The sequence below is a fragment of the Onychostoma macrolepis genome, chromosome 18, assembly GCF_012432095.1.
Source record: "Onychostoma macrolepis isolate SWU-2019 chromosome 18, ASM1243209v1, whole genome shotgun sequence".
Lineage (NCBI taxonomy): Eukaryota > Metazoa > Chordata > Actinopteri > Cypriniformes > Cyprinidae > Onychostoma > Onychostoma macrolepis.
In genome coordinates, this window is record NC_081172.1 from 20295070 (window position 1) to 20319958 (window position 24889).

The 24889-nt window shown below is 36.5% G+C and overlaps 1 protein-coding gene across 1 annotated transcript in view; it reads left to right on the forward strand.

Annotated features, from left to right (window-relative positions):
- Positions 1-2345: 2345 nt before the first annotated feature.
- dhx36 (DEAH (Asp-Glu-Ala-His) box polypeptide 36) overlaps positions 2346-24889 on the forward strand; it is a 33660-nt gene continuing 11116 nt past the window's right edge. Inside the window, exons 1-15 of the mRNA XM_058752249.1 lie at positions 2346-2871; positions 3270-3409; positions 3527-3773; positions 3856-3894; positions 4078-4248; positions 4700-4779; positions 13083-13157; positions 13951-14117; positions 14406-14487; positions 15023-15163; positions 15506-15611; positions 20806-20893; positions 21441-21496; positions 21675-21739; positions 23326-23469. Coding sequence (XP_058608232.1) covers positions 2572-2871; positions 3270-3409; positions 3527-3773; positions 3856-3894; positions 4078-4248; positions 4700-4779; positions 13083-13157; positions 13951-14117; positions 14406-14487; positions 15023-15163; positions 15506-15611; positions 20806-20893; positions 21441-21496; positions 21675-21739; positions 23326-23469 — 1901 coding nt within the window. The 5' untranslated portion in view covers positions 2346-2571. The remainder of the gene's footprint in view (positions 2872-3269; positions 3410-3526; positions 3774-3855; positions 3895-4077; positions 4249-4699; positions 4780-13082; positions 13158-13950; positions 14118-14405; positions 14488-15022; positions 15164-15505; positions 15612-20805; positions 20894-21440; positions 21497-21674; positions 21740-23325; positions 23470-24889) is intronic.

Below are 24889 nucleotides of genomic sequence, written 5' to 3' on the forward strand. Positions count from 1 at the left end.
TAAAAATGAGGACTTGCTGTGATGGTAAAGATCTAATACATATTTCATGACAGGGTCTGGAAACTTCCGCAGGATAATTCCTCTGAACCTTCCCCACACAATTCTCCCATCACAACGCCACAGGGTTCTAATTATCTCCCTGCTTTCTGTTAAAACAGTTGCTGTTACACCTCCCTGTTAATCCCTGCCTCTGCTCTGCTGCCTTTAAACAAGACACTAATGACAATATGTGCATAGGCCAATTACAGTATAAGCATTCAACAATTGCCTGAAGTCTGACGCTCAATAGGAGTAAACAGCTCATTTTGTTAATTCCTTTTTAATTATTATTATTATTGCGATACAGCAAGTCAAGTCAAGTCAACTTTATTTATTTATAGCAGGAAAACAGGAGACAACTTCTCGACTTGAAGATTTATCTATAAGATTACACAATCAAGGTAGATGCTGTGTGAAGGTAATTAAGGTCTCTAGGTCTTGAGATGAACATTACAAGTATTCACCATGACACTGCTGTTTTGGAAAGCCTTTTATTTTGTGTGTGTGTGCATATATATATATATATATATATATATATATATATGTAGCCTATGTATGTATGTATGTGTGATTTTATGTTATAACAAGAACAATTTGTTACATTAATTGTTAATGGACTATATTCCAGATGATAGTGGGATAAAATGGGGGCTTTTTCAAGGATGTAGGTTAAGGTGATCTTGGATAATTCATTCATTCTCTAAGTCACTTACATGGGTGAGTGCAGCCACTGACCTTCAAAAACAAAATGACATCCTTTATAGTGTTTCAATGGTATTATGATGCCTTAGGCAGTGATTTTAAATAAATAAATAAATACTTAATATCTGTTGGCTAGTTTTGGCCACTTTCTGTTGGTCAGACTGGAAGACCTGCTAAAACTAGCTAAAACCAGCAATGTTGGGCTGGAATAAGCAGTTATTTTAATGTAAATAATAAAAAATATGAACAGAGATAATAATAAAAAAAACAAAATTACGTGGGTCATTCTACAGAAACGTCCACTTTTGGTATGGCAAAATGTCTTAAAATTTGTATTTCTTTTTTACATTTAAACTTAGACCACATTATTAGATTACCTTTTGACTTTATGAATACATATAAATGACAGCTTAATTATATTTTTTTAGCTTTTTTGTGCAATTATTTCAAGACCATATGTATCATTTTTTGTCACTGGTGTTACCTTCTTTAGCAATATTAAAAGTTTTTATGAAATATTATTTCTAAAAAAAAAATTTCAGCACGTGTAGTCAGAGTTACAGAAAAATAATGAAAATGCAAGAAATAAGGAGATTATGTTTTATTTATTTAATGTGACGGACAAAAACAGTACAGTAACACAGCACAGTAACACCAGTGACATACATTAGACCTGATATACTGATCGTCACTGGTGTTATCCATAAGGAAAGTAACACCATTGACAATTTTCATGAAAAATGCATTTTACAAAATGTCTGCTGCAAGGTATCAAGCCACATGTTGTCAATCATGGTATACTCACTAAATTAAGTAGTTTAATCCATTTGTATTATAGTTTTTTTTACATTTCCCTAACAATAAATAGGTCACACCAGTGACATCAACTAAAAGCTTCATATGAAATCATGAGATAAATGAGAAAATTTATCATAACTGAAAAGAAACAGTGGACTAAACTTGGGCCTTTTTTCATAGATGTTTAGAAAATAGGAAGGAGGACATCGAGTGATGTCATCAGTGTGATTTTTTTATTCCAAAATAAAAGACTTTTGTTAAGCGGTAACACCAGTGACACAACTCCAGGGGACCACTATTTTCATTATACATTTTATAATATTTATTTGGCATTTTGTTTTATTATGCCATTTATATCATATATTTGATAGTTATGAATAGACTTTTGTATTTTAAATGGTAGAAAATCCTGTTTTTGACCTCAAAATAAAGCACTTTCCTGCTGTACATGGCTGTAGGGACAAGCAGTTTTGTGGTACTTGGAATTCTATATAATTAATAAAAAAAAAAAAATAATAATAATGCCACATTGATGGCTCAGGAAGGTGTAATTGTTCAAATAACATATTGTTTAATTTTAAAATATAAAAAAATTGTAACCCTAATATGTATTTCAAAAAAAGTGGACGTTTCTGTAGAATGACCCACGTCTATTTTTTGTTACACCTCAAGTCTATCTATAATTGATTAGGAGAGGAGAGGAAAAATTGAGAGAGAATTGATTGGGAGAGGAGAGGAAAAAAATTCAAGTGACAGCAGCGTTGCATTGAATTTGAACTTACAGCGCATGCGCAGCCACCACCAATCGCACTCCAAGACGTCATTATTAGTCGCCTCGGCTAAAACATGTTCGTCATGTATGTACGACAGTACAGATATTTGAGAAAATAACGTTATGTTGGAATGTAAAACGTAGTAATACATGACATTCAGTGGCATCTGAGCACTTTATCATCTTTGAACCTGCATCAGAACTACAACAGCGGCTCTGGTTAATGGGATCGTTGTCCGGTGCTTCATCAGTCCAGCGGCATGAATCATGGGTATGGTAATAGACGTGGTCGGAGAGGAGGGGGTCGGCGGTTCGGAGATGGAGGTTCCAGGTGGGATGGAGCGGCTGGATCCAGCGGAGGTGGAGGATACACGAGGAGCTCCGACTGGGACTCAAGGGAAGAGCAGGGACATGGAGGGGGACGAGGTGGAGGTGGAGGAGGAGGAGGAGGAGGAGGTGGTGGAAGAGGCAAACATCCACCCCATTTGAAGGGTCGAGAAATAGGACTGTGGTATGCCAAATGGGGTGGAATCAAAAGATCTGAGGCAGAGAGGAAATCTGTGAGTAGGAGGCGGTTGCAAAGATTATTGATTATATTTTATGCAATATAACGTTAGTTGAATTACAGTACTTGATAACGTGTTCTATAAGAAAGCTGCAACATCAGTCAGTGGTTGGCATAATAAGTTTGTAATGCATGTTTATTAATAGCAAATAAGATGGACACAACAGTTATGAATAATAATAATTTTAAAAAACAATAATTAAAGCATTTAACTTTATAAGATTAACATTACAGAAGGAGGTCGTGTATACTATACCATTGGTATAAGAAATTCATTCTTGAGCACAGTTCCTATTTGTCTACAAAACTAATTTCAGGTGTTTAAGCAAAAGCCTATTAATCAAAAGTATTTTTAAGATCATGGGAGAGTCTGAGAATGGTGTGTCATTTCAGAGGGCTGTTGTTCAGATGGATGAACAACGAGAGCAGCACATTACTCAGCTGCTGAACTCTGTCCAGAGAGATGCAGGCAGAGACGCACACCCGTCTACATCTCAGAGCTGGAGGGTGAAGGAGGAGCCCAGTGGCCACAGGTGCAAATGCAATATTGTATAATCATTCGAGTTCTCACAGTCATGGGAATCATGGATATATCAAAGAATTATAAAATTGTGTTTTCCAGACTTAACAGAATTGTGTCTGCCTTCCAGTTACTTTGATGGAGATGATCCTCCAGAACCTCAGAACATTGTAAAAGTGCCAAAAATTGAGCCTAAAGAGGAGAAAGAGGAGAAACGGGAGAATGAGGATGAGTTGGGAGCAAGTGTGAAAGAGGAACTTAATGACACTGACCTGGAGTACTTATCCCAAGATGTTGGGCGGATACCCTCCCTGGATGAGGAGCTCAAGAAAGATCAGAAGAAGAAAAACGATAATGCTAGATACCTTGATATGCTGGTGAGACAGACTGAAAAATATTTCACTAAACCTTAACGCTTTTGCCTACAACTTAGCTTAATTGTGGCATTTCCTTTTTCAGAAATTCAGAGAGAAGCTGCCTTCCTATGGGATGAGAGAGGTAAATGTCACCCTTTGTGATTGCTGCTTGTGCGTATACAGTGTCTGTATGTGTATGGATGGTATGCTTTAACCTCTTTGAGTCTTCAGTTTTAATGTGTAAAAGAAGCTAGCTGTTAGCTATCACCCGTTGGAAGTTAAGAGTTTTTAGTTAATGCCCCTTTCTGTCTTTGTCTTACTGTAGGAGCTGATTAGGCTAATCAGTACTAACCAGGTACTGGTAATCAGTGGAGAGACTGGCTGTGGGAAGACCACCCAGGTTACTCAATTCATCCTTGATGACTTCATTGAGAGGGGCATGGGCTCTCTCTGCAGGGTGGTTTGCACACAGCCAAGGCGTATCAGCGCCATATCTGTAAGTACAAGATGCTGTCTGTGTATTTTTGATCAAAAATACAGTTAAAATATTGTTTTATAAAATATTGAGTTATTTTTAGAATTTAAAATAACTGTTTTCTGTTTTAAATATATTTCAGAATGTAATTTATTCCTGCTCATTTGGAAATATTTCTTATTGTCAATGTTGAAAAATCAATGTCGAATCAGTTGTGCTGATTTATATTGTTGTGGAAATCGTGATACATTTATTTATTTTTTTTAGATTCTTTGGTTAATGTAATGCACGAAAGAACAGCATTTATTTAAAAATGAAGTTCTTGTGGCCTCTTTTTCTTCTTTCTCCTTGATTTAGAGGAAAACTTAAAGTAAAAAGTGGCACAGTTTATCCCACTCTTCCTAATTTGTAGAGCATCTGTTTTTCAATTTTTTTTTATAGATGTAAGGCTAAGAGTATGTACTTTGCTTAGGTTGCAGAGAGGGTGGCTGCAGAACGGGCAGAGGCTGTGGGAGAGGGGAAGTCCTGTGGGTATCAGATCCGTCTGCAAAGGTGAGTGAATCAGACCTGCAGGTCATTCTTAAAGGGATCATCGGATCTTCATCAATTTGACAGCAGGTGCTGCAAATGCTCACAACACAAACCTATTATGCCCCTTTTTACAATATGTGATATAAGTCTCAGGTATCCTCAGAATGTGTCTGGGACGTTTCAGCTCGAAATACCCCACAGATTATTTATTATATAAAGGCTGCTCCCCGTACCCTTTAGGTCTATACCCAGATTAGGGCAGTGCCTATACAGCTCGTGCTTTAGATATTCTGCCAAAAAACATCTGTTTGGTTTTCTAAGCAAGAAAGTGGCTGTCATGTGAGTGCTAAACTAAACTCTTTCATGTCTTATTGCGCTTAAACTGTCAAATACACACAATTTTATGTTAAAAACACAGATGATTTACAAACAGGCCCGTAGCCAGCTATAAGTTCACCTTTTTCAGGTAAATTTTTCAGGTTCAAAAATAAAATTTGTTCTCTGAATCACTGATTTGCTGTTTAAAACTCATCATATGAATGTCTGCATGTATGATTCACTTTAGACAGTTTGCAAGGATGTTTAGCATCCGTGGAATGAAAATAATTACTGCAAGATGCTGCGGAGTGAACGAGTCTTGAGAGAGTTGTGTGTGAGGGCACGGGCACAACCTCCGTGTTGCCAGATCCAGCTATTATATGCGTTTTCGGATTTGTCTTTTTCACTTAATTTGACACTTTAGAAAGTTAATAGTGGGAAGTGCAGTTTAGGGTTAGCGATATTATTAATTAAAACTGTAACAGTAATATGTATTGTTGCATGAATAATAAGCAACTGATAAAATTATCCACCCCATAGTAAAGTATTAATACATTTTAATGCAATAAATATGGTTTAAAAATGATCATCCCTCCAAAACAGAAAATATCTTTCACAAACATCTACATGCCTGTCTCTTTTAAAGTGTTTATAGTGTATAATGAGTTGTATTTGTAGGGGTTTTTATAGCACCATTCAACCCCCCCACCCACCCCATACCTCACTAATTTTCAAAGCCTGGCTACGGCCATGGTTGCAAAAACAGTCAGTTATATCTGTCATATACAGTAAATATAAAAATCTGAGCGGCTCGTTTTTTCACTAGCTTGCAGAGAAAGGGTTGATGGATGCACTGGGGACCCGATTATACTGTAGCACTTAAACATGGAAAAAGTCACATTTTCATGATATGTCACCTTTAAATATACTTTTGCTTTTCAGAAAGTTTTCTTTCTCAACTGGCCAGAAACCTAACTGATTTATGTTTTGTACACTCAGAAACTCTTACAGTGAGGAAAATAAGTATTTGAACACCCTGCTATTTTGCAAGTTCTCCCACTTAGAAATCATGGAGGGGTCTGAAATTGTCATCGTAGGTGCATGTCCACTGTGAGAGACATAATCTAAAAAAAAAAATTCAGAAATCACAATGTATGATTTTTTAACTATTTATTTGTATGACACAGCTGCAAATAAGTATTTGAACACCTGAGAAAATAAATGTTAATATTTGGTACAGTAGCCTTTGTTTGCAATTACAGAGGTCAAACGTTTCCTGTAGTTTTTCACCAGGTTTGCACACACTGCAGGAGGGATTTTGGCCCACTCCTCCACACAGATCTTCTCTAGATCAGTCAGGTTTCTGGCCTGTCGCTGAGAAACACGGAGTTTGAGCTCCCTCCAAAGATTCTCTATTGGGTTTAGGTCTGGAGACTGGCTAGGCCACGCCAGAACCTTGATATGCTTCTTACAGAGCCACTCCTTGGTTATCCTGGCTGTGTGCTTCGGGTCATTGTCATGTTGGAAGACCCAGCCTCGACCCATCTTCAATGCTCTAACTGAGGGAAGGAGGTTGTTCCCCAAAATCTCGCAATACATGGCCCCGGTCATCCTCTCCTTAAGTCGCCCTGTCCCATGTGCAGAAAAACACCCCAAAGCATGATGCTACCACCCCATGCTTCACAGTAGGGATGGTGTTCTTGGGATGGTACTCATCATTCTTCTTCCTCCAAACACGTTTAGTGGAATTATGACCAAAAAGTTCTATTTTGGTCTCATCTGCCCACATAACTTTCTCCCATGACTCCTCTGGATCATCCAAATGGTCATTGGCAAACTTGGACATGTGCTGGTTTAAGCAGGGGAACCTTCCGTGCCATGCATGATTTCAAACCATGACGTCTTAGTGTATTACCAACAGTAACCTTGGAAACGGTGGTCCCAGCTCTTTTCAGGTCATTGACCAGCTCCTCCCGTGTAGTTCTGGGCTGATTTCTCACCTTTCTTAGGATCATTGAGACCCCACGAGGTGAGATCTTGCATGGAGCCCCAGTCCGAGGGAGATTGACAGTCATGTTTAGCTTCTTCCATTTTCTAATGATTGCTCCAACAGTGGACCTTTTTTCACCAAGCTGCTTGGCAATTTCCCCGTAGCCCTTTCCAGCCTTGTGGAGGTGTACAATTTTGTCTCTAGTGTCTTTGGACAGCTCTTTGGTCTTGGCCATGTTAGTAGTTGGATTCTTACTGATTGTATGGGGTGGACAGGTGTCTTTATGCAGCTAACGACCTCAAACAGGTGCATCTAATTTAGGATAATAAATGGAGTGGAGGTGGACATTTTAAAGGCAGACTAACAGGTCTTTGAGGGTCAGAATTCTAGCTGATAGACAGGTGTTCAAATACTTATTTGCAGCTGTATCATACAAATAAATAGTTAAAAATCATACATTGTGATTTCTGGATTTTTTTAGATTATGTCTCTCACAGTGGACATGCACCTACGATGACAATTTCAGACCCCTCCATGATTTCTAAGTGGGAGAACTTGCAAAATAGCATGGTGTTCAAATACTTATTTTCCTCACTGTATCTAGGTTTGCCTTAAGCCGGGTGCAGACTGTGTGATTTTTAATAGTCCTTTACGATTGTTGCTTGTCAGACTGTATGATCTATCGTGATCATACTATCATGATCATGTCACACTGTGGGATCTCAGTTGTCATTAATGTCAGACTGTACGACAGTCAAGATGGAAGTTAAAAATGGATGCGTGCAAGAATTGCACATGGGGCTGAAAGATATATAGATATATGAATGGCGGCAATACTGGCGTATTTAAGAAGAAAACAGTGGCACAACCGGTGTTTATCATAGCAAAGGCAACATATCAATATGAATTCTGTGGGCAGAGAGTTTATGGTGGTTAGAAAAAATCTCTACCATTAATTCTGTTCATGGCTTGTCTTTAAAAAACGAAGACAGTTTGACGTTCGTCGTAGGAGACGTCACACTGCAAGACTGCGGCAAATCTTCTGACACTGCCAGAATTTCGTTGGCGGTAAAATTTGATCAAAACGGTCATTAATCAGCTGTCGGTGAACATGTCAAACTAACGATCAAAGACTACAGATTTTAGCCTAGGATTATAGGAATCTTTTAGAATTTCCAAATTTGTCTCAGACAACCAAATCGTGGCCAAAATTGCACAGTGTGCGCTGCGCTTTTGGGTTCAACATTTCAGGTGTTTAACAATAATAAGACCACACTTTAATTAAAAAAAAAATTATAATAAAGTTAACAGTAGCAGTTGTGTAACCGCTGTATTTGAAATTTCGTCTGTGGATTAAGATTTGTAGGGGAATGCTGTAGTATAATGTAGTTCCAGACTGCACAGAATGTTTTAAACGGGGTGAAACTAACAGGCTCACAGAGACTGGCTAGACTGAGGCATTTCGATGAATTGAATAAGAATGATTTCTGCAATCGTATGAATACTTCACAATGAACACCGTGAAAGCACAATGTAAATAAGTGTGTTCAATGTAAATGACTGTGTCATTGATTAGAAGGGGAGTTTTGGTGAAAATGCAGAAATCAAATCATTGATCTGTTACCTCTAATGCAGATAAATTGACATCTCCATCAATTATAAAGAGAACCTTCTTTGATTGCTTTCTGTATATAAAATATAGATAACAGATTACCAGCATGCTATTAACTGAAAGAGTGTGAAGTTAATTGTTTTGTGATAGGGTTGATTAACTAATGAATAAACGGCAGTAAACCCTTAAGTCCTTAAATATTATACCGCTCACAAGGTCGTGATGGCCATGAAATGCAGTTTGGGGTTTTTATATTATGTTATGTTTCTCAAGGTTAGTTTAGAAAGATTTTGCTTGATAAGGGGTGTGTTGAGGAGAACTGTGACGTTGTGATTCTCCCGATTTCAAATCTGGGTAGAAAGATTTATTCATATTTATCTACTGTACCTTAAAGATTTCTTTGTGAACACTGTTTATTGATTGACAAAATGTGTTATTTGAACAGTTAAGATCAGGCTGACATGATCAGGGACCTTGTTAAAAAGAATCTACTTTTCTAACTTTGAGAAGGCTATTTGGAGATACTCCTCAGATAGGTACAACCAAGATACAGCGTTTTCTTTATATCTTATTGTTAGACTAAATACCAACTCTAAAAACAACATTGTCTTCTGGTGTTTAGAAGTAATAATATCTGTCCTAGTTTTCTCCTTGAAAGTGCTTTTTTCCAAGTTCACCAACACTGGATGAAGTGTTGTTGATGTGAAAATGTTTGCTGTAGTTTGTATTTATCCTTATGTTGTCACTGTTTTCTGAGTGTGACGTTTATGCAGCTTAGTTTCAATAATTATTTTGGCTTGGGAATCGTATTTTGAGTTCTGAAAGATATGTTGTTGTTGTTGTTGTTTTTTATCTCCCTGTCAAGAAGGGAGAGATGCAGGGTAAATGTACCAGGATTATATGTTTAGTCTAGTGTAGTTATTTATTTATTTATTATTGCGTGTGCGTTTTCATTCGAGCAAGACTGAAAAATGGATTAAGCAGCAAGGTCACTGGAACATGTTGTGTCCAAGAGCAGATAATTGCCTCTTCTGAAGGGGAAAAGAGAAGACTGATTAGAGCTTGCTGCCAAACATCTCACAACTCTTCTTCTCTGTTCTTTTTTCCCCCCATTTCTAGCTTGTCTTATTATTAGTGACATCCGGGCAAGCATTACAATTGCTGAAGAGAAAAAAAAATTTAAAATGGAAATTGTCATCATTAACTTACCCTCATGTTGTCCTTCCATTGAAAGTCAATTTCACCAAAAATGTAAACATAATCAATACAAACTGTGCAGTTTAACTGAGCAATTTAATTTAGACTTTGCATTTACGTATATCCATGGATAAACACACATTTAATTAGCACATCAAATATGGTAATCACTGAAGTTTAACAGTGTTTGTTTGATGCAAAGCTGTATAGATTTTTCATGAAGAAAAAAATAAAATAAAATATATATATATACATACATACATACATACATACACACAGTCATGACCAAACGTATTGGCACCCTTAGTAAATATGATCAAAGAAGGCTGTGAAAATTAATCTGCATTGTTAATCTTTTATTTAAAAAAAAAAAATCACACATCTAACATTTCATTGGAGAATAAGAATTTTAAATGGGTGGAAATATCATTATGAAATAAATGTTTTTCTCTAATACACATTGGCCACAATTTAACTGTACCCTTTTATTCAATACTTTTTGAAACCTCCGTTTGCAAGTTTAACAGCTCTAAATTTTCTCCTATAATGCCTGATGAGGTTAGAGAACACCTGACAAGAGATCAGAGACAATTCCTTCATCCAGAATCACTCCAGACCCTTTAGATTCCCATGTCGGTGCTTCTTCTCTTCAGTTCACCACTCATTTTCTATAGGGTTCAGGTCAGAGGACTGGAATGGCCATAGCAGAAGCTTGGTTTTGTGCTCAGTGACCCATTTTTGTGTTGTTTTTGAGGTTTGTGTTTGAATTATTGTACGGTTGGAAGATCCAAACATGGCCCATTATAAGATTTCTAACAGAGTCAGTCACTTATTGATTTTTTTATCTGTCGGTATTTGATAGAATCCATGATACCATGTGTCTAAACAAGATGTCCAGGACCTCCAGCAGAAATATAAGCCCACAACTTCAAAAATACAGCAGTATATTTCATTGTACACATGGGGTACTTTTTTTATTCCTGTGTGCACCAAACCCATCTTGAGTGTTTGCTGCTAAAAAGCTCATTTTTTTAGTTTCATCTGACCATAGAAGCCAATCCCATTTGAAGTTCCAGTCGTATCTGATAACTGAATATGCTGGAGTTTGTCTTTGGATGAGCTAGGAAAAATTTTCTTGAAACCCTCCTGAACAACATGTGGTGAAAAAGTTGGTAGAATTTTTTTTTTTTTTTTTTAAGGTTTTCTGAACCCGAGACTCAACTATTTTCTGCAATTCTCCAGCTGTGGTCCTTGGAGAGTCGTTAGCTACTCAAACTCTCCTACTCACCGTGCATTAGGACGATATAGACACACGTCCTCTTCCAGGCAGTTTCGTAACATTTTATGTTGATTGGAAATTCTTGATTATTGCTCTGATGGTGGAAATGGGAATTTTCACTGCTCTAGCTCTTTTCTTAAAGCCACTTCACTAATTTGTGAAGCTCAATTATCTTTTGCTGCACATCAGAAATATATTCTTTGGGTTAACCCATTGTGATGGATGAATAAGGGAATTTGGCCTTTGTTTTCCCTCCTATTTATGTTACTGTGAAACAGGATGCCATGGCTGGATAATTTCATGCTCATAATCACGCTGGTGTGCTCAAAATTGTAAATATGAATGGGAATATACTTCAGAGATATTTTACTTATAAGAATTTCTAGGGGTACCGATAATTGTGTCCACCGTGTATTTAAGTAAAACATTAATTTCATAATGAGATTTTCAATTGTTTTAGTTCAATGAAAGGTTAGATTTTGTGAATGTTTTTATTTATTTTTTAAATAAAAGGTCAAAAGGATTAATAATTCAGGTTTATTTTCAGAGCCTTCTTTGATCATATATACCAAGGGTGCCAATACTTTTGGCCATGACAATGCATCTGGATGTTTTTTGTAAATCTCCTTTATTCTCATTCTCTCTTGACTATAGATTCTCATTTGTTTTGTGTTTTTTCTTTTGGGGTTGCTCTTGATAGCGGCAGATGTCTTTAGAGAAGGGCATACGTTTCCAGACAGATCTGGCATTAAATTTAAGTAGTGCACATTTCTATGCAACAGTGCATCTGTTCGGGGACTTAAGCAGTATATTATGGTAGTACTTAAAGTTTTATGTAATGTTTTAATGCTATTTTTTTTTTATCTACTTCTAATTGGATGATTGGTTATCAGCTTCAAAGTTCACACAGGTCACACACATGGCATCCTTCAAGAGATGAGAAAACGGAAGTAGGGAGAAGGGTGGGTACACTGAGTGAGTCAGTGGGGAATCGGTTGCTTCTGCTGTGCCGAAAGAGATGGAGTGATAATGTGAAAAGGTGTGGATGGGGAGAAAAGAAATAGGTTTCTAAACTTGTCTTGCTGTGGTGAGGAAGTGTGGAGTACTGGATCTGAGAGAATAAGGTGGAAGGGCAGAGGGTGGGAGAAAGAAATGGAGGAGGAGAGAGGTGAAGAGAAGTACAGATGTGAATGGCCTCTGTAAGCCATGAGAGGTTAATATGTGCAGGAACTCTTACTTTTTCTTGTTTTTTTTTTGGTCCTCTCTTCCTCATTTATACATCAATCTAAAGCTTTTGGAGCTCACAGACACCTTTCCCTATTTCCCTAAACTCAGTGTCTGTGTGTCTAACAGTGTGTGGTAGCAGGTGAGGAGGTTTAGCATAGTCTTCTGAATGCTTATGAATTGCTTATGAGTTATGTGTTATGTAAAATAGAAAATTCATTTGAATTACAGACACAAACCTCATTGTTAAGCTGATTTTTCCTCCTCAATGACAGAATAACAAGTCTTGTTCGCTCTGTGTAGTAGTAAAGGGGTAGTTCACCTCAAGAAAAATTCAATCATCTTTTGTTCACCATTGTTTCATTTCAGATTACTAATATGACTTTCAAATGTTGTGTGTTCCATGCAACACAAGGAAAAATATTGAAGAATGTGCTAGACTTTTCCATGCAGCTACAACAACGTAGATTTAAAAAGTACACAAAAGCACTATTAATGTATCACAAATGTTTCATATGACACATTTACCATTTCTTTTTTATTGAAAGCATTTCATTTATTTATTTTCATTAATTTAATTCATTCATATATTTATCTATTCATGCATTGATTTATCTTTATTTAAATGAATTTCATTTTTACTCTGACTTTTCCTATTTTAATCCTCCTCTTCTCCCCCCTCATGCTCTGGCACTGCTTTCCAGTCGGTTACCACGGAAACAAGGCTCAGTGTTGTATTGTACTACAGGCATTATTCTTCAGTGGCTCCGCTCAGATCCGTAAGTGTTCTACAACTCTTTTTCTCCACTCCACTCTGCTGTTTCATTACCCGCTCCCCCCGTCCTCTTATCTGTCTGCTTTGACTTTTCTTTACCCCGTGAGAGGAGCCGGTGTTTAATCAGTACACAGCCGGTGTGCAGGGTGCAGCATGCACTTATACATACTCAAAGCAATGTTAAACATATAATTGCACATACATTCAATATGACTGACTGACTCACTCTAATCATCTCTGCTTCAGCAGCTGCAGAGGGGAGATGCCTACAGTAACGTTCACCATGCCTCTTAGCTTGACTCATCCACTCAGACAGCTTTTACTGCAACCCACATAGAAAACACATTATGCACTGTCGTTTTTTTTTTTCTCTGATCCCTTCTGTTTTACTGCTGACATATTCATACACACAGAAGTCCCAGATAAAAGCCTGTTAGAGATCTGAATGCTGTCACTTAGGGTACGCTTACAGAGTCAGTGTTTGGGATTGACAACAGTGTTTACTAACAGATGCGACTCTCAAATTGCCCTGTGCAGACAGAAGCTTGACCTAGTAACTGATATGAATATTATTTTAGATTCTTGCAATATCCATAAAGTCTTTAACCATGTGTGGCCTTCAAGAAATATCATAGTTGTCAGTTATGAGTAGGTAGCTTCAGATCATCAGGGCTTCAGGAATCTTTCTCATTTTTGCTCTAGTTATTTCTTCTCACCCATTCACAAATATGGAAAGTCTGTCCTTTACTCTAGTTCTCTCTTCTTTTTTTTTCTTTTTTTTTTTTTCTTTCCCTCAGATATCTTTCAAGCATAAGTCATCTGATCCTGGATGAAATTCATGAGAGGAGTCTTCAGTCTGATGTTCTTCTCACCATCGTGAATGACCTGTTAACCGCTCGAGAGGACCTAAAAGTAGTCCTCATGAGTGCCACGCTTAACGCTGAGAAATTCAGCAAATATTTCAGTAAGAGAAATAACATATTGTCTTCAAATAATTAAGATGGCTAAATGCTATATGATTGATTGATTTGCTGTTTTGCAGCATTTGTTTAACTCTGTTTATAATATAATATGTATAATATATAATAGCCTAATAAATCTCTCTGTACTCTTCAAAGGAACATGATATGCCTAGTGTAGTGTAATGACCGGGATAATAGCTTTAGCATTCAAGGGGAAAGTCATATTATGAATGATGGAAATCCAACCAAGCAAGAAGAAACATGCATGTGACCGATTCTTACTCTCACAGATAATTGTTCCATGATCCATATTCCTGGATACACATACCCAGTGAAAGAGTACTTGCTGGAGGATGTGGTGGAATTGCTTAGGTGAGCTCATTTACAGTTTTATGGAATATTTACAAAAGTGTCGTTCTAAAATGTGGGCTCAGTAAGAAGCGAGCAATGAATACATTTATGCAGCAAGGATGCATTCAGTTGACTAAAAGATTTCTATTTCTATTTAAATGTTTTATTTATCAAAGAGTCCTTAAAAAATCAGTAATAATAATGTGTTTCTTGAGGACCAAATCAGCATAATAGAATGATTTCTGAAAGAACATCTGCCACTGATATAATGGCTACTGAAAATTAATCTAATTCATCACAGGAATACAGTTAACATGCAAATTAAAAAATGAATGAAAATAAAATTCCGTATTCAAGCAGCTCTTTTCCATACAGTTTATCATTTTGTACTATCTATGACTGTTTGGATTGACATTTTTGGGATGACTTGGTGTTATCTCCGTTTTAGATTTTCCCATCATGTAGCTCAGTGACTGCAGTAGATGCAATAGTGAGCTTGACTGACTGAACTTAGGAGTAGGAGTATCTAATTGGAGTACCTAACTTTGGTTGTTAGGTTCAAGCCACAACATCAGAACCGCAGACCTCGCTATAGGAGAGGATTTATGCACGGCCAGAATGTACGGCCAGAGAAAGAACAGAAGGAGGCCGAATACCGCGAGAGCTGGCCCTGCTTCGCCCGTACGCTCCGAGATCGGTCAGTCTTTTCTGATAAACAATCTCACGGTGTTCTGTTCTAAACAGGCTGTACTAAATCTATTCCCATATTGAACGACAGCAACCACATTAAAGTTAATGAACTTTTTGACGAATTACCCTATGGTAAGGCATTACATTTACAAACCTGCTCGTCAGCCACTATGACAAATTTATTTTGTGCATTTTAAAAATAAAGTTATTGGTGGGGCTGCAGTTATATCATGTTGTTGATGTTTGTCTTGGAGCTTATAAAGGTGAATTCTAAAAGCAAATATTTACCAGTGCTTGTTGAGTCACCGAGATGTGATGTAGCGTGACTTCTCTGCTGTATGATTGGCAGGTATTCAGACAGCACCATTGATGCGCTGGAGATGATGGATGATGATGACAAGATCAATCTGGAGCTTATCGTAGCATTGATCAGACACCTCGTGATGAAAGAGGATGTGAGTGCTTTCACCGTATGCCTAGCTGTTTTTTTTGGTGTGTATGTGAGTGTGTGTCCATGTGACTTGGCTGAATCAGGGACAGATGGTGAGTCTCCTGTAACATGTTGGCATGAAATGTGTGCTAATAGGACTGCTTAGCAGATGCTCTCCTCTCCTGAACGGATGTGAAATGAACTTCTCTTTATACCTCTGGGTTTGCTTCTGTCCACAGTCAGCTCTTTTATGTGGAAAAATACTGTCACATGATTGCAGAGATATGTCAGAGAGAGTGAGATAAAAGCCTCCAAACAGGAGGTTCTGTTTGGTATCTCTCTCTTTCAATACCACATTCTCATTGTTTTCATATCATTACATATTCATACCCAACATGGATAAAATTAGTCTGAATTCTCAAATATGATAGATATTATAAGTACCCACCCCCCGTGGTGTACTTATAATGTCAGTCATGATTTAGATTAAAACCATTCCTATCTCTGACCCTTAGACTTAAATGGGCTGCTGTGCCTTTAAGGCACTGTCTCAAATGACATTGTCAGCCCTTGTGGTTATCCTCCAAGTCACACTTTGGTGATGTAAATCTGTGCAGACCCATTGGGGCTTGTCAGCATGTCTTTGAGGGCGAATGTGTTAGAAAAATGTACATGTGGAAGAGACTTTAATCGGCTTATTTTTTTTATTGTATTACAAGCAAGAGTTATGGAGTGTGTTTTAAACATACACTTGAATCTTTATTAAAAAAGGCACTTTTTAGGGAACAAATAGATGGTACAGAGTATAAATTGAGACATTGCTGTGGATTTCATGAGCCCATTTATTATTATGCATTTTAAACAGACAGTGGTGGTATAAATCAGAAATTATACAAGGGAAGTATTCTCACCTTTTCATCATTTCATTTCATTTCATTTCTTTTTTGTTTGTTTTTGAGACTCACAATCATTCTTCCTTGGGAAAAAAATACATAAGGTGTACTTTTGAGACTTGCATTTATAAATGTAAAACTTACTTTAGAAAATATGGAGGACTAGGAATGACACTTTAAAATAAATTTAATAAATTGAATAATTCAGGCATGCAAATGGAAATAAATCACTTTTTAATGGGAAATTTATAGGCATATGTAGAACATGTTCATGTAATTCATGTTTTAAAATGTAGTTAGAACAAATATATTTTTATTATTTTTATTTTTTTAGAAGTTTAATAACTACATTTTAAACAGGAATCATATATTTGGTTTTAAATGTCAATTTACATAGATCAGCCACAACATTAAAGCCACCTGCCTAATATCATGTAGATCCCCTTTCGTACTGCCAACACAACTCTAATGTTTTGAGGCATGGACTTCACAAGACTTCTGAATGTATCCTGTGGTATCTGGCACTAAGACATTAGCAGCAGATCCTTTAAGTCCTGCAAGTTTCGAGGTGAGGCCTCCATGGCTCAGGATTGTCAGATTGTATGGAATGTGCTGGAAAAAGCACATTATATAGATGCTCAATTAGTTTAGAGGCCAAGATAACACTTTGAACTCTTTGTAATTTTCCTCAATCCATTCCTAAACTATGTTTGCTGTGTGTCAGATGGCGTGTGCCATTAGAGAACATCACATGCCATGTATGTGTTCTGCAACAATCTTTAGTTGCATGTCAAAGTAACATCCACATGAATGCCAGGACCCAAGGTTTCCCAGCTCAGCATTGCCAATAGCATAACACTGTCTCCACCAGCCAGCCTTCTTCCCATAGTGTATCCTGTTATCTCTTCCCCAGGTTAATGATGCATAAGAACCTGGCCATCTACCTGATCTAAACAAAACATGATTCATCAAACAAAGCAACCTTCATCCATTGCTTGATGGACCATGTTGCCATTAAATGTGTTTTCAATAATGGACAGGGGTTATCTGACTGGTCTGAGACTACAAAACTTTGTACATGGAAAACTGTGATGCACTGTGTGTTCAGACACCTTTTTATCATGGTTTTTCAGCAGTTTGAGCTATAGTAGCTCATCTGTGTGATCGGACCAGACGGGCTAACCTTCGCTCCTCATGTCCATCAATGAGCCTCGGGTGCCCATGACCCTGATGCTGGTTCACAAGTTGTCCTATTTGGCCCTTGTCAAAATCACTCGGATCTTTTTGCTTGCCCATTTTTCCTGCATCCAACACAAGAAATTCAAGAACTGACTGTTTACTTGCTGCCTAATATATCCCACCCCTTGACAGGTGCCAATGTAACAATAAAATCAGTGTTTACTTAAGCAGTCAGTGGTTTTAATTTTGTCTGAATAGTGTATAATTTTTTTTTTTTAAATTTAAATATGATTTATTATATTTTTTACTTCATTTTATTAATTTATCCATTTGAAAAGTTTCCAAATTTCCATTTTTATGGTTAATTTAACAAATTATGAATATGACACCAAAATAAAATGGGCGCTTCAATAGGTTCTGCGGGATCTTTCTTGCTGCACAAATAAAGCCCTGCCTTCTGAATAAAAGAGCCAGTCACTTATGGGTAAAGTCATCGTGTCACTGCAGCTGCCGTTAGAAATTCTGGTTGCTATAGAAACAGTCAGCGTTGGCTGGTCTAGCATGAAAAATAAGCTATTTTAATAAAAATAAACACTATTTGAGCAAAAGAAACAACATTTATGAGACAGTTGTTGTCTTTTTATTGGTGATTTCAAATATGAAATTTAATTGTAAGCTTGGCAAACAGTTTTGGACAATTTGATGTTTCCCCATTTCAAAGAGATGGGAACTGCACTTTCATGCCTGAGAGGTGCTTTAAAGATGGCCACCGAGTTAAATGACTTGCCTTAAAGGGACTTTGGAACAAATGAATACGATAAGACCAAGTATAAATTTCTAGTTGAGCCCAAGTGTCCTTAGTCAAATACTGATATAATGTAAAACATGTATATCATTCCTGAAGTCAGATAATTATATTATTGTAGGTCATTTTCCAGATTGTAATCAGTTGGCGATGTGGCCTAGTGGTACATAAACATATTATACATAGTTAACGTTCTATGACACATTGGTGCCATTGTTGATGAACTAAGCTTGGATCGTTTCTCATTCTCTCTACTTCTCATCATTTCCTGTCTTCTCCATACTGTGTTGTCAATAAAAAGTTGCAAAATGTCCAAACAAGTATAGAGCTGAAGAGAACGCACAGACCCTGAACTGGTTTGTCTTGATGGCAGACAATTTTTCCTAGAGTTATGCAGTCAAAAACTTGAGAACATAATTGCTGTATGAGAAGCTTAAAGTCCTCTGACCCTTACAAGAACAGTGTAGCAAGAGAGAAGAGTTTAACTTGTGTTTATTGGCCTCTGTCAGATACAGCAGTGTGGGTTGTCTTTCAGGAGGAAATTATTGCGATTGGCTAATTAAGAAGCCAAACCATGAAATCACAGATCAAAAGCAGTTTTAATTAATGTTGTCTGGAGATTTAAGCATGCTTGTTGACTTCACTATCTTCAGACTGGCTCTTTACTAAACTTTAGAAGGCAGGAATTTATGTGTCTAAGACGAAATAAGGTCTGGTAACCCCTAAAATGGTGGGTAAGTAACTCTCTTTGTATCGTGAAGTATAAAATAGTCCCATCGCATCAGCCTCAAAGTCTTTTTGTGTATGTCTGCTCTTTTTGTTTGGGGGATGAGGATGAAGAGCAGGTTCATTTTTGTAGAAAGGGGTACTTTCATCATCAGTGTCACAGTCCTGGATGTCACAGCAGAACAGGGAGATTAATTATTCTTAATTAATCGTAACATTTGGGAATACTTGGCTTTTTAATGTCAGGTTTGTTTTGCTCTACACAGAGGAATCTGGGTCACAGAATGCGTTCACATACATACACACACAGTTTCCTTTTGGCATGGACAACCAGCGACATGCTCATGTGCATGCACACATTGCAAGAGTAAGTAGATTCTGTTTAATTTGTCATGTACCCTTGATGTGACGTTGCTGGGGTGTTAAATATAGAACCAGGGCCGCCTGGGAACACTTCATGTTTTATCTCCCCCCTCCCCTCCGTCAACACTGCATTTTTATGAGGGTAAACCTCTCAGATTGCTTTTGCTAACGTAAAAGATTTGATTCACTTTATCTGACATTGGTGGGTGGCCCCGTTTTTAGGACAGAAATTACCTCTCAGATCACAGTGTGGGAATGTAATTTGTGCTTGTGGTGATTTAAGAACTGTCGGAAATTTTCTCTGAACTTGCCTAATGACACAAAATGAAAACACTTCATTAATTGTGTGTTTGTATGCAAGTATGTTTGTGTGGAGCGATTAAGTGGTTAAAAATCACATGACACATGGAGCTGCGGAGCTCATGAGATGCTAGGCTATTGCGGATGCCTGCCAAGGTGTTGTTATGCGGTTGCTAATGTGTTCTTAATGGTTTATAGTGGTTGGTGAGTTTTTGTTTTTAATGCTTTTGAAAGTCTCTTATGCCAACAAAGGCTAGATTTATTTGATACAAAATGCAGTAAAAACAGTAATATCTTGAAATATCATTATAGTTTAAAATAAATGCCAAGTTCTGTCATGAAACTCTAGATGGTTTGCAGGCTGGCGAGTCGTTAACGCAAATTGATAATATTTACAGCGTTAAACTGCTTGGCACAAGCTGGTTGGTTCATACGCAGCCAATGAGCTTACTGCTTTACATTTAAAGGTGCACTTAGCAATATTTGAAAAACGCTTTTGACCACAGTGTCAGACTGAGTCCCGAAACACACTTCAGCGCTCAATTTGAGTTGGAGATTTCAAAATAAGGGCGAGGTACTGTTGGGGTATGGACGTGTTTGTTTTGGTGCTTTCAAATATCAACATTGTTCAGAAGAAAACATTTAGTGCACCTTTAAATGGCTGGTTAGCATTCGCCAGAGATCCTTCATTGTTCAAAAACATATTTTAGTGGATTTCTTTTTTTTTTCTTTGATTTAATAGAAAGTTTATTAGAACAGCATTTATTAAAAATAAAAATCTGTCACATTATTAAGGTTATTAGTGTAACTTTTAATCAATTTAATGCATAGTTAGTTGTTGGATAAAATTATTATTTTTTCAAAAAATCTTACTGACCCCAAATTTTTGAACTTCTGAAAAAAAGAATGTGTATGTACATTTATAGAAACATTGACACTGCTTTTTCTTTCAGGATGGAGCGATTCTAGTGTTTCTTCCTGGATGGGACAACATCAGCACCCTGAATGATATTCTCATGGCTGACCAGATGTTTAAATCAGGTAGATGTTTCAGTCTTTTAGTCACTTAGTCCCTGTTTGTACTATGAAGTTTTACCTGTAAATAAATATGAGTAGATATTTTTGTGTGTCTACATTTCTTGGCTGAGTCTGAAATTAGTCATACCAGACATTGCCCGAGCAGTCGAAGAAAATATGCTAGAAAACTGTTGTCAAAATCGAAACGTGGATGGATGGTGATTGGTGATGAGCATTACTGAAAAGGCTAAACTATTGATGATGATAATTCCAAACAAACTCGGTCGTTTAGACAGTTAAAAAAAAACAACAACAAAAAAACTATTTACATATAGCACATCAATTCTATGTGATAATTAACCCTCTCGCTTTCTTTCTCTGCTTGTGTACATTAAAGAGATAGTGAGAGCACTTTAAGCCAGGCTATGATTGGTTGTTACAGGAACATAAAAATGAATCTACATATATCGCAGCTACATTTGTCTTTACACCGATTTAACAACAAACACATGTATGCTAGTGGCCACATCACCTTGAGTTCTGACTTGCTCAAATCTCGACTCTCTTTCAGATCGGTTTATCATCATCCCACTCCACTCTTTGATGCCCACAGTGTCTCAGACTCAGGTAAGTGTAGACAGCTGTGGCAAGCTCTCTGCCTCCTGCAACAGCTCACAAATGCGATCTTTCCCTCCCATCTGACTGCTGAATTGAATTGGCTAAGCTCCATGTGAAGTCCAGCGCTTCAAACTTTCAATAGTGCTATTATGGTCATGAATGACACCTAGCTTCTCTCTCCCCTCAGGTGTTCAAAAAGCCGCCCTTGGGAGTGCGCAAGATCGTGATCGCTACCAACATCGCAGAAACCAGGTGGGCTTGAGTGTGTGTGCGCTCATGTTTGTACAATTGTTTTTCTCTCTGTGTTTTGTGCTTTTCTGTCTCTTGTACTGTATGATGAATCTCTGTCAAAATTCAAATAACCATTTGTCAGTTTTGTGTGATATTGAATAATTAACACGGTTCTCACTGTTTTTCTAGCTAGCGCCATCAGTATGCAAAAGTTGAGACCATGCGATGGCCAAGTGGCAATAGAGCCAGCTAATTAAAACTGAACTGACTAGCACACAGCTTTAAAACAGACTTCAAGCATCGTCTGTACAAACAAACTCAACAAAGAGTTGAAAGCAGCCAGAATTTGATGGGGTTTCATAAATAAATTCATGAGTGAATCTCTTTTTAATTGCGCTCAGTATCATCATGCTGTTCTGCCATTGAAATGTTTGGTCTCTGGTAATAAACATCTCTGAGTCTATAATAGTGTTGGATTTTCATCAGCTATTAGAGATTCATTATAGTTATACATATATATATTTCATTATCTGTTATAATTTGGAAGGATTCGTTTTGAGCAGCTGCCTCAGTGCATTCAGCATCTGACTTATATTTGGGATCTGAACTATGTGATATGTTACTTTCAAAACAATTGTTGTTTTCAACATCTTCGAAATTAATGTTTTGTTGGCTGACAGCTACTTCATCAGATCCTTCAAACGAATATTTGATTATTTACTTGCTCTTCAGTAAAACACTGAGCCATGTCAAGATGTGCTGTATACTTTGTATTATTATTATTATATTATTATTATTATTATTTATTAGATTTTCCAACATTGAGTGGTAAAAGGTGAATTACACTTAGTAAGACATATGGCATTTAATATTTTTTAATAATAATAATTTAGTGCTGTCAAACGATTAATCGCATACAAAATAGGTTTTTGTTTACATAATATATGTGTGTATTACTGTGTATATTTATTATGTATATATAAATACACACACATACAGTATATATTTTGAAAATATTTACATTTATATGTTTATATTCATATAATTTATATTATATATAAATTTAATATACAAACATTTTTTTCTGAAATATATACATGCATGTGTATATTTATTTATAAATAATAAATATAAACAGTACACACACACATATTATGTAGACAACTTTTATTTTGGATGCGATTTAATCGCGGTTAATCTTTTGTGTGTTTTTTTTTTTTTTTTGGTTTGTTAATAATTAGAGAACAGTCATTATTTTACAGTTGTCTTTTTTTCTTGTTATATTGTTGATAATGAATAGATTGAGGTATGCTAAGAAGATGGAGGTCTAACTGGATGGGTGACATCCCGGGCTGCTAAAGTCAAAAAATAAAACAAGAAAAAAATGAATTTAGTGCACAGTCACATTGAAATGTTCACCATAGTGTAGCGCAAAGCAACGTTCAGTTATCATTTTGATAAAATAATTTGAACTGATGAAACAAGACTAGGGACAAGACCAGTTTTTATTTCATGTCATCTTTAGAGGATATTTTTGGTCATCTATTTCTGTTATATCATTAATTTGTTGTAATATTTGTCATACTTTTAATCCCTGTCTCTTTCAGTATCACAATAGATGATGTAGTGTACGTGATAGATGGAGGGAAGATTAAAGAAACTCATTTTGACACCCAGAACAATATCAGGACCATGACAGCAGAGTGGGTGAGCTTAGCCAACGCCAAACAGAGGAAAGGCCGTGCTGGCAGGTACAGATATTTCTCCCTCTCTCCCTCCTCTCACTCATCCTCTTTTATGTGTTATTCCTTCCATATATCAGCAGCTCTTCCTCAATCCATTCACAAGTATCAAAACCAATTTCAGTCAGAGGAATTACACCCTTTGGAAGAATATCAAACCTCTGAGAATATGCAGTGTATGCTGGTATCACAGGAATGCTGTGGGATAAAACAAATAATTTCGTCCCCCATTTATTTATATTATTTATAAATAATATTTATTTATTTTATTTAGTTATAAATAAATGAATATTTATTTATTCATTCATTAATAAATAAATAATATTTATTTAAATTAATAATAATAATAATAAATAATATAAACTTAAAATAATAAAACAAAACAACATAATGATAGGATTCATGTCATTTCAGTCCTGTATTACTTTTTTTTTTTTGTGAAAAATAGCAGGTCTATGCTATATAAAATTTTTTGAGACTTGACACTTCTTTGTGACCAAAACCACTAAAAACATTTTAGGAGTAGGTCATTTGACGATGACCTAATATCACAATATAAATAATTTTATTTGACAACAACTATATATACTGTATAGGGCTGGACGATATTAAACAATATCATATTGAGATTGCAATAAAGTTTGTCAATAACAATGATAAGCTCTGGACATTTTTACTCAATATGAAATAAATGTGAAAACAGCCAGTTAGTGCATGTTGCATGCTCTCCGTATCTCTGTGTGAAAGAGTGGTGTAGTTTCAGTTACTACTCACTCACGCTCACTGTTTTCAGCATCTGGCTTCTCAATAAATGAGAACATGAACACACAAACCTCTTCTCCAGAGCTGTTCTGAGAGTTCAGTTCACAAGTTTTTCACAATTTCATGTGAGGAAAAACTACCGTCAAATACAAACTGAAACAGAAAGATATTCACGACAGAGCATCAAAATAAAAGTTTGATTTAACTTGAAGAAATTATGACAAATTTATAACTACTGACCTCTGAACCTCTTGTCATTTTGTGTTCTGCAGAATAAGGAAAGCCATGTCATTTTTGGTATATATTAGCACTAAACTGTTGTTGTATTAAAAAGACCTGCACTAAGATTTTCCTTTTTTTTCTACTTAGGAAAAAATCATGCAGATCATATGTTGTTTTGAACAACATTAGGCAACATGAGTAAATAATGATAGTATTTTCATCTGGAGTACAAACAAACATGGTGAACAAACATCAAATATATGTTTGTCTGAATCTAAAAACACTTTTGTATTCATGTCTAGTATGTGTGTTCATGAAAGGTCTGTCTATCTCTGAGCCGAGACTGCTTTTCTCAAGGTTTCACTCTATTTTTTATTTATTTTTTTTTTTTGTAAATCCACACAGAGAGGAAAGATGTGGCCTTGAATAGCTTCATTGTTATCTC